This window comes from Carcharhinus amblyrhynchos, chromosome 3 (assembly GCF_965287045.1).
Source record: "Carcharhinus amblyrhynchos chromosome 3, sCarAmb.v2.hapA, whole genome shotgun sequence".
NCBI lineage: Eukaryota > Metazoa > Chordata > Chondrichthyes > Carcharhiniformes > Carcharhinidae > Carcharhinus > Carcharhinus amblyrhynchos.
This window is the reverse complement of record NC_137326.1, coordinates 134,115,472-134,126,522: the sequence shown is the minus strand read 5'-3', so window position 1 is coordinate 134,126,522 and position 11,051 is coordinate 134,115,472. Positions and strand designations below refer to the sequence as shown.

Here is an 11,051-nt window from a genome sequence, read left to right as displayed (position 1 = left end):
TGTCAACTGGAAAACCCAAAGTCATCTACAAACTGAAGTGGCGATATCTGCTGTCAAAGATTGTCCAGAAACAGGTGGGGCCCTGACAAAGATCAGAATAGGCTGCAGAGTGTAACTGCACCTAATCCAGTCAGATATTGAGTAGCCACCCAGCACAGATGGCGAGTCAACACTGTGAGATTTTATCTCTTAAAGCACAAAATAACTTCTCAAAAACAATCAAAGGTGGCTTTGCCAGAAACTTCAAATTATCTGCAACAAATTACAAATGACATAGCCTCCTTGGCTTAGTACTGAAAAGTTCAGCAAGTATTTTTATGATTATTAATAGTTACAAGTTACTTGCCGCAGGTAACTGAAACAGGCACAGCCTCCATTGTAAAATTCTGTTGCAAGATTTTTAAGGACCTCTTCAATGTCTAGCAACAGGCCATAATAATATCGTGTCCCCAGGCAGCCATTTTTTAAAAATTAGCATTCTGTCATATTCAAACCAAACAGGTTGGCTTGCAACTAAATATGGCATAAAACAGATCTCCGGTATAAATCCAAGTCTCCTTGGTCTTGGCGCCTCTTTTAAGAAGGATGAAAACCAAGTAAGATTACACTTGAATACCTGATCTGGTCCCATTGTTTTCCTTTGGTTATGCCTCTTTGTCTGCGAACGTTAGATTTCTCAGCAAGTACCTGTGATAATTCTTTATTTTTGTTCTTTGGCAAGGACGTGTGCATTAGAAGCATCAGAATGATGTGGAGATGCCGGCCTTGGACTGGTGTAGGCACAGTAAGAAGTCGCACAACACCAGGTTAAAGTCCAACAGGCTTATTTGGTAGCACACGCTTTCAGAGCGCTGCTCCTTCATCAGGTGAGTGGAGAGTTGGGTTCACTAATAGGGCATATATAGATAAAGACTCAATTACAAGATAATGCTTGGAAAGCAAGTCTTAACAGGTAATGAAGTCTTTACAGGTGCAGACAATGCGAGTGACCCTCTCTCCACTTGCATTCCAAGCAATATCTTGTAATTGAGTCTGTGTCCTATATATGTCCTGTTTGTGAACCCAACTCTCCACTTACCTGATGAAGCAGCAGCACTCCAAAAGCTTGTGCTACCAGATAAACCTGTTGGACTTTAACCTGGTGTTGTGAGACTTCTTACTAAACATAGGAATGGAAGGGAACAATTCACCAGATTGTGGCTGACTGTATTGTACCATCACTTAGTCAGAAAGACCTGAATTAATACAGCGCTTTCCATGATCGCAGGACATACTAAACTGTTTTAGTCAATTAAGTCTTTGAGAAGTGTCACTAGAGTTATGTTGTAGAAAACACAGTAGCCAATTTGCAAAGACTAGATAATCAGATATTTCAGTGGTATAGTTGAGGGATAGTTATTGGTCAGAAGTCCAGGAAAAACTCCAGACCTTTTTTTCAAAATAGTGCCGTGGAATCTTTTACATCCAGCTGAGAGAGTAGAAGAAGCCTTGATTCAATATCTTGTCTGAATGACAGCGCCTTGGACAGTGCATCATGCTTCGGTACTGCATGATGAGTCTCAGCCTAGGTTGTAAAAAAGATGACAATTTGCATCATACCATACCAAAACCAGTGATTCCCTTGCCCAGTTTGGTAATCATAGAAACATAGAACCTTACAGCGCAGTACAGGCCCTTTGGCCCTTGATGTTGCGCCGACCAGTGGAACCAATCTAATGACGCTCTAATCTAAACTATTCCAATATTATCCATATGCCTATCCAATGACCATTTGAATGCCCTTGAAGTTGACGAGTCCACAACTGCTGCAGGCAGGGCATTCCACGCCCTTACTACCCTCTGAGTAAGGAACTTACCTCTGACATCCATCCCATAATTATCACCCCTCAATTAAAAGCTATGTCCCCTTGTGTTAGCCATCACCATCTGAGGAAAAAGGCTCTCACTGTCCACCCTATCTAATCCTCTGATCGTCATGTATGCCTCAATTAGGTCACCTCTTAATCTTCTTCTCTCTAACGAAAACAACCTCAAGTCCCTCAGCCTTTCCTGATGAAATCTGTACAATTCTTCGCTGAGTCCTAATGGGTTTTCAAAAACACTTAGAGTCGAGAGGCATTGGGAAGAAAAGAGGAGAAAAATCAAGTAGCTCGCTCAACCTGAGTTAGAGGTTGCAGATTCAAGTCTCACTCCATAGATTGGAGTACAAAAATGCAGGCTGACACAGGAGTGTAGCACTGAAGCACAACAACATTGTTCGAGGTACTGTCTGTCCAATCAGACTTTAAAATCAAGGCCTCCATGTTCCCTTGCATGTGGAAGTAAAGTTTATTAGTGTCAGAAGGAGGCTTGTAATGAAGTTATAGTGAAAATCCCCAAGTTGCCACACATTGGCACCTGTTTGGGTACATTGAGGAAGAATTTAGCATGGTCAATGCACCTAACCAGCATGTCTTTCGGACCGTGGGAGGAAACGGGAGCATCTGCAGGAAATCCATGCAGATACAAGGAGAACATACAGACTCTGCACAAACAGTGATCCCAGCTGGGAATCAAACCTGGGTCCCTGGCGCTGAGGCAACAGTGTTAACCACTGTGCCACCATGCCACCCAAAGACACCATGGCACAATTTCAAGGAAGATCAGAGGTCTCTCTGGTGCTCTAACAAATATTTATCTCTCAACCAACATCACTAAAAACATTATTTGGTCAGTTATCATGGTGCTGTTTTGTAAGAGCTTGCTGTACACAAATTGGTTGCTGCAATTCTTTCACACTATAATAGTAATAACACTTCATTCCAGGAGAACATTTTAAGATGTCCTGACATTGTGGAAGATGGTGTACAAATACAAAATAAGAAGCAAAATGCTGCAAATCTTTAACAAAAACAATAACAGCTGGATAAACTCAGCAGGTCTGGCAGCGTTTGTGGAGAGAGGATAGAGTTAATGTCTCAAGTCCAATATGGCTCTTCTTCAAATCAGTTTTTCCAGCACATTCTATTTATATTTTCTCTTACATATGAATGCAAGTCTTTATCTTATGTGTGGTTTAAAAGGATGGCGAAGAACACTGATAGCAGTAACCCTTGTAACAATTAAAAGAAAATTGTGCTTTTTTGACAACTTCCTGTGAAGAAAGAACATGGAATAGAACATAAAACCCTGCGGCCGTCGATGTTGCGCTGACCTGTGAAACCAATCTAAAGCCCATCTAACCTACACTATTCCTATATCATCCATATGTTTATCCAATGATCGTTTAAATGCTCTTAATGTTGGCAAGCATTAAAAAGGATGAGCAAGTTAGCGTTTCGAGCTCATGTATCTCACATGCTGACTTCACCTACTTCTATATTTCTGTTGGATCTTCAAGTTCTGCTGACAGAAGCAATCCTTGGATCAGAATTAAAGCCAGGGTACAACGTCGCTATGTAATGGCAGGTATTCCCTTCCAAATCTTCTGGAGGGGGGAAAAGTCACCACACAGCAAGTATAGCACATTACATCATCAGCGAGTAGCAAGGTGGCACAATGGTTAGCATTGCTACCTCACAGCACCAGGGACCCAGGTTCGGTACTGGCTTGGGTCACTGTCAGTGTGGAGTCTGCACATTCTCCCAATGTCTGCATGGGCTTCCTCTGGTGCTCCGGTTTTCTCCCAGTCCGAAAGACATATGATTAGGTGCATTGGCAATGATAAACTCTCCCTCAGTGTATCCGAACAGGCACCAGAGTGTGGCGACTAGGGGACTTTCACAGAAATTTCATTGCAGTGTCAATATAAGCCGACTTGTAACACTAATAAATAAACTTAAACACACACCAAACACAATTTTGTCCATCTAGAATTATACTGACATAGGTACAGGGGACAGGCACATTTTCCCCTGAAGCTGGATCTACCATTCAGTGAGAACATGGCTGATTTATGACCAAATTCCTTAAGCACATAGCCCTCAATACATTTGGTTAACTAAAATTTATCAATCTGAGTTTTAAAATTAACAATTTTCTTGCATCAATTACCATTTGTTGAAGACAGTTCCAAATATCCATCACTTTCTGTGTGTAGAATCCTTTCCCAACTTCACTCTTTACATGGGATCATGTGGTCCAGGAGTCTTAATATAAAACTTGACGAGCAGACTTACCATTTTCATATACATTCCACTGCAATCATCCTTTCATTCAAATTCTGCATCTGAATGCCTTTATGATTACTCAAGAATAAAATCTGCCACAAATCTTTCTGATTACTTGGATTACCATTGCGGTTGTCAATAATTAAAATGTATTGTAAACCTTGAATGGGAGTCTTAGTAATTTTAATCTATGTGTCTGTTCTGACTAACTATGCTGTCCATTTTAGTGATCAATAAAATACACATGATTGGCAAACTTAAGAGTAGGAAGGTGGTGGAAGCTATGTATTTTGTAAATGTACATGGTCTCTCAGGTACCTAGGCTGGTTGATGGCATGAAGAAGTAGGTCTATTTTCATTAGAGGGTGAAGCATGGACAGGCAAAATGAGGGTTCCACAAAGAAACTCTGCACGTGACAAAGGGAGTATGACCCTAGTCTGTTCATTAGATCACAGTTCATAAATGACCAAATGGAGTAAAAACAGAGAAACTGTTTTGAGTGACAGAAGGGTCGGTAACCTGAAGGCACAGGTTTAAGGTAATTAGCAAAGAACCACAGAGGAGATGAGAATTTTGTTTAATGTTGTGATCTGGAATGCATTGCCTGAAAATAATGGTGCTAGCAGATTCACTTGCTAATGGTTAAAAGAGAATTGGATAAATATTTGAATAGGAAAACTTTGCAAGACTTTAGGGGAGATGGTGGTGTAGTGGTATCGTCATTTGGGTAACTCAGAGACCAGGGCAACACTCAGGGGGCCTGAATTTGAATCTCACCATGGCAAATGCTGAAATTTGAATTCAATAAAAATCTGCAATTAAAAGTCTAATCTTCACCATGTTGGCTACTGTTGTAAAAACCCATATTTCAGTAACTCCCTTTAGGGAAGGAAATCCGTCAACCCTACCTGCATACTCCAAATCCACAACAATATGGTTGACTCTTAAATGCCCTCAGGGATGGATAAGAAATGCTGGCAAATGCCCACATCCCAGGAAAAAATAAAAAAAAAGTGCAGGAGCATGGAACTGATTGGCTAGTTCCCTGGTGGAATGATCTTATTCTGAACACAAACGGCAATACGATAGTTAGCAGAGGTAATCTGCTTTTTTGTGATGTTGATAAGGGGTTAATATTAGCCAGGACACCTACCACAAAACACATTTGTTACCAAATTGGACAAGTCATTTAAATGCTGCGGCTACAAGAATAGGTTTGAGACTAGGAATCCTGCAGCTTCCTAGTCTTCCTGACTTCCTAAAGCCTGTCCTCCATCTACAAGGCACAAGTCAGAAACGTGATAGAATACTCTTCACTTGCCTTGATCAGTGAGACTCCAAAAACACTCAAGAAGCTTTAGACCATTCAGGCCAAAGTAGCCTTGCTTGATTCGCATCCCTTCCAAAAACAGTCAATCCCTCCTTCACTGATGAACATTCACTGTGTGAACACACAGCAGGAACTCTACAAGGCTCCTTAGGTAGCACCTTCCAACTTATAACAGCTATCAGCGAAAAACCACCAGGAAGTTTCCCTCTAAACCACTCACCACTCTATCTTAGAAATATTTTGCCATTTCTTCTCTTTTGCTGGTCAAAATCCTGAAACTCAATTCCTAACAGCACTGTGAGTCTACCTACACCGAAGGGACTGCAGCAGTTCAAGAAGACAACACAGTACCAACTTCTCAACGGCATTTAGGGATGGACAATAAAAGTTGGCCTAGCTAGTGATGCTCACATCCTGTAAATTAGTATGTAAAAAAATGTTCACACGAGCAGACAGACAGGGCTTCGGTTTAATGTCTTATCCAAAAGTCAGCATCAGTGACAGAGGAACACTCCCTTAGTACTGCACTGGAGTGTCAATGTAGATTTTTGTTCACAAGCCCCAGAGTGAGACTTCAACCTGGTACCTTATGGCTCAGGCAAAACTACACAGTGACACAGCTGACACTTGATTCCATAAATTCCATAATTATGGACGACAAGGGATTGGTTTAGGTTAGTGGGTCATTGTTTTGTAACTGGTCGGCGCAACATCGTGGGCCGAAGGGCCTGTTCTGCGCTGTAATGTTCTATGTTCTAAATCACTGATGGAAAGATGGTGAGATATGATGGTCTCACTCCCAGGTGATAGGTTGAAAGTCTAATCCTCGCAGCATTTCTAGACTGGAGTTGTAAAAGCCTGAGGTTTAAAGGGGAAGGGGGACTGAAGATACCTAGGCTGTTCACTTTATACAGGGGAGATAGTGGCATAGTGGTTCTGCCAATAGACAAGTAATCCATAAGCCCTGGCTAATACTCTGAGGCATGGTGTTAACAGAATAATGTGACTATGGGTGATGAACCCAAATAGGAAACACACTTAAAAACATAGCAACATCTGCAACATGACACCAAGTCAAAATTAATTCCAGATCATATTTAGTTCAATGTTAAAGCTGCATGATTAAATTTGTGATTGGTTTTAAAGCATTTTATGGCAGTCAAAGTAACTCTGTTGCTTGAGGAGAAGTAATTAAAATAATCTATTCAGATAATCACTGGACGGTCATAACTACTAGAGATTCAGGAAGAGACATAATACAGTAGCAAGGCTGACTGAGTCTTAAACATGACACCATTATGCCTGAGAAGTCTTGTCTTACTATCTAGTTTGCAAGCAACTAAACAGCAATAATAAATCACTTTGTTCTGAAGCTGTCTCTTCCTCAGATGTCCCATGTTTAACAGCATTGCATCATTACTGATGATGAACTTGAACTAAAAGTTAGTAAGAATCCCTTCTGACTTCCCTTGTGTTTCAGCTGCTGCAGTAGTACATGTTAATCGATCAGGGGACAAATCTTCCTTTACTCAGCAGTATACCACATCACAGACAAAATGGAATAGTAGAGTGTCTTGGGCTTAAGAAGCAAGCTTTATGAGGAGAAAGGAACAAGCTCAGTTACAATGGACACCAGTCAGAGTGGTACCAGCTCATGTCCAAACAGGAAGGTGCCCTGTTTGAACCCTGTGCTATATTAGCTTGTACCATTCAGGTGTCAGAACTGTAATAGATAGGACTAGGGGTTTCCAACTCAGATTGGACATTTCACTGGTGGTTTCATCACATGACCTTCTTCATTAAAACATTCCATGCTCCCCCCAATTTTCAACAGTCATCTAGCATGCCCCTCCTAACCTGCTTCACCTTCCTGTGTCAATTGAAGTGAAGAGAAACTTCATTATCCACTTGGATGGCCCTTGACTGTCTCTCAGCCATATTTGATCAGGTCCAATATTTTTATAACTAGCAAGCAAAGGTGTTCTAGGTATCAGTTTTTCATCCCCGGAAAGAAGGCAACCTATAGCGTTGAGGGACTGGGTCACTACAATTGGTTTGTCATCCTTGAATTTGGGGGGGCTGAGGGTGGGAGGGTGGGAATGGAGTTCAATCATAATTCTCACTCCTCATCACGGTTCAGTGACCCCCTGCTAGAAACTGTGGATAATGGGCAGGGGATAATGGACAGAGCAACATTACTCCAAGGGTCAGACTGCCAACACTTGTGTGTTGGCCTACACTGGAAGATCAATCAATGTTCATTATTGCAGAGGATCACTGGCAACACCCCATCCCAATCAGAACTCAGAGCAAGGTCATGCCTCCAGGAGACTGAAGAAGGGGATGAAAAAAAAATAAAAGAGCAAATAAATCATGCTTTACACTCAACAGTATCTTGTACCTGCAGTTTTAAGTTAAGATTGCACTGAAGGGATTCCAGATCCGCCACCTTGAGTTCTGTCTGATATAAATACAAGTCCAAAGGAAACAAAAGACAACTGTCTCTTGAGGTTGTCCTGCTCAATGTTAAAAAAGTTCAATTACCAATAAAATTATATGTTTTACAATACTTAATACTTTCTCATAGATTCTTGGCATCAGGCAGTCTTTTAGCTTAATAAACTAATTCCTGTGAGAGCAAGTTTACACGCCCTCTGAATTTCCGCAGTGCACTGGTGAGTCATGCATGAATCATGCAAAGCACATAATCCACCTTTCATGTTGAAATGCTAGGTACCATTACTCCTTCGTGCAGCACTTCACTAGAGGCCGGGCTGCTTCGAAGATTACAAAAGAAAACCCACTATTTTGAAAACAACCCTATGTAGCTGGGGTATTGTGTCTGGTTCTGGGCATCAAACTTTAGGAAGCTTGCCAAAGGCTTTGAGAGGGTGCAGAGGAGATTTACTAGAATGGTACATGGGATAAGAAACTTCAATTCCATGGAAAGATCAGAGAAGTCACAACTGTTCTCCTTACAGGAAAGGAGAAGGCGAGTGAATACATCTTGCAGTGGACTACGCCACGTTCTATGATTATGATGAACTTTAGAGAGGCAGCAAAAAATTGCAGGGGAGTCAATGAGTTGATGTGCGGTATGGACAATGTTCAGCTAAACATTTCAGGGTTGTGGGGGATGAGATCTGGCACAAAAGCAGAATGCTAAAATATGCATGTTCTGAGGTATATTACACCTGATGTAATTTTGTGGGGCATTTTGTGTGGATGCACAGGCGCGAAAGTTTGTAAATTTGAGTCAGAAAATCTGGCTGCCTTTCCTTCCAATATGGCGGGAAGAGGTGTAAACTCAATCTGAGGTGGAAGAGCGCCAGTACCACACTGGTGTAGATAAATGCTGGTGTTGAGAAAACATGTTTGGATTATTTGTTAATTCAATAATCCGTTTCTTGCAGGATTGGCTATAACGGGGTTGATGAAATCAACAAGATGAAATTATGTGAATACTTTTCTAAATTTATTGGGATATTCTATTACCAGGACTCATTTTTTAATGTGTCATCTTAAAGAGTCCTTGATAAAAGTCTGACCCAATCTGAGGAAGCTTGTGTCAAGTGCTGTTGTTCTGGTTTTCTCATCTGTAATTGACTATCCAAATCTGAACTTTGCCCAGTATCTGTGGAAGATTTCTGCAGGCTCTAAGTATGAGGATCACCACATTTCCCTACTGGACAGGCACAGAATTCAAGACCATCAGTAGGGAGGAAGAATGGTGCTAGCCCAGGGCATCTGGAGTCATATTCAGCACTGCTGCCCCTAGAGCTTTGAAAAACTGCTCTTGAGATCGGTCAGCAGTCCATTGGCAGTCACAGCACCGGCCTTGATACAATTTCCCTGCCCCATGCTTGATGGAAATCAGGTCCTACAGAGGTTGTGGGGAATTGGAGAATGTAAATGGAGCAGGGAGAGTGTGTGGGAAACACTCTCTCCTTTCTCACCACAATCTGATTGATTCCAATTTTAAATTGCTGGGAGCAGGGCTACCAGCCCCAAGAAGGTGGGGTCCTCTTTGGTTGACAACCTCCTTAGATTGTGACTATTTTCTTTCATTCTCAGGATGTGGGCATCGTTGGTGAGGCCAGCATGTATTGCTCCTCTCTAAGCAACCCTTGAGAAAGCGATGGTGAGTTGCCCTATTCTGGAATTGCTACAGCCTGTGCAGTATAGGTGTAAGCACAGTATACTTACACCATACATGAGAGTTTCAGTATTCTGACCCAGCGGTGACGAAGGAAGAGCAACCTAGTTCTCAGTCAAGATGGTGGACTTGGAGATGTTAAGGGTTCCAATATGTCCTTTGCCATTAACCTTCTAAATGACAGAGGTCACAGATTAGGGAAACACCGTCAAAGAAGCCTTTGTTCACAGGATGCGCCTCCTTGTGGGTAGAATCCACCATTGCTCCCTTTGCTCAGCCAAGAGATAATTCGGCAGGTTGGGCCCAAAAAAATTATCGGAGTCTAATCTGATCTGCTGCTGCATTAGTGTGCTGACAAAGCAGCCAGCTTCACCAGCACCCATCCACTGCCTTAAATGGTTATTGCCTCCACCACTGATGCAGAGGGGCAGCAGAGTATACCATAAACGATATGTACTGCAGCAACACAGTAAGCCTTCTTCAATAGCATCTTTCAAACCTGTGGCCTCCATCACCTACAAAGACTAGGACAGCTGACACATATTAACACTTCATGTTCTGCTCCAAGCCAAGCACCATTCCTGTATGGAGATATTATCACTGTTGTTTCATCGTCGCTGGGACAAATTCTACCTAACGGCACTGTCACTGTACCTACACCACATGGTCTGCAGTAGTTCGAGAGGAAGCCCCACCACAACCTTCTTACGGGGCAATAGAATTCGGTAATAAATGATAAGTAATAATAAACTAACCAGTGACACCAATATCTCGAAAATGATTGAAATAGTCATAACATAAGGAGGGTGTAAATCAACAAATTTAACAAGGATGCATCATGATCACTGGTGAGAAGAGGATCTGCAATGGGAAGCAGTGGCTAAAAGAGTCTTATTGGCAAGTTACAGTTTTTGGCAAAAGGCCTGTCATTGGCAAATTTCAGGAAGCCAGTCAGTTCAGTAAAGATTTTTTCTATCTGAAGACCAAGATCCTCAGGTTACATTACACTGATTCCTTGCTCTCATAACAATTGGTCCTTGTGATGTATCAACTGCGACACCTTGGCACATGGTCAGATGCATGCTCTTTTAAATCAGTGATCAGCAAAGTGGAAGAATTTAGCAACCTTTCTTCTGAAGATGATGAAGGTTACGATTCCTTCAGCATGTTGATCCGAGCACAGATTTTGAGTGCTGGACCCAGCTTGATGTTCATAGCACTCATTAGATGATCCTCCTTTAGCAAGAGCAGGGCCTGGCCATCAATTTCCTGGGATCGGAATTCATCGGCAATGTCTTTGCAACCTGTGTATGAAAACCATACAAAATGGACATCAACATAATTGAAGCTGTATTCATTTTGAATTAAGATGAAAGGCAAGTAGTAAAACCATTGGAGAACACCAAGAAAAAATAG

General features: G+C 41.8%; 1 protein-coding gene across 5 annotated transcripts in view; it reads right to left on the bottom strand.

The window, feature by feature from the left end:
- Nucleotides 1–1,152: 1,152 nt before the first annotated feature.
- The window catches only part of LOC145341149 (polyhomeotic-like protein 3), an 89,618-nt gene continuing 79,719 nt past the window's right edge, over nucleotides 1,153–11,051 (bottom strand). For all 5 annotated transcript variants that reach the window (XM_080186042.1, XM_080186046.1, XM_080186044.1 and 2 more), the window contains one exon: nucleotides 1,153–10,939. In XM_080186042.1, coding sequence (XP_080042168.1) covers nucleotides 10,785–10,939 — 155 coding nt within the window. In that variant the 3' untranslated portion in view covers nucleotides 1,153–10,784. The remainder of the gene's footprint in view (nucleotides 10,940–11,051) is intronic.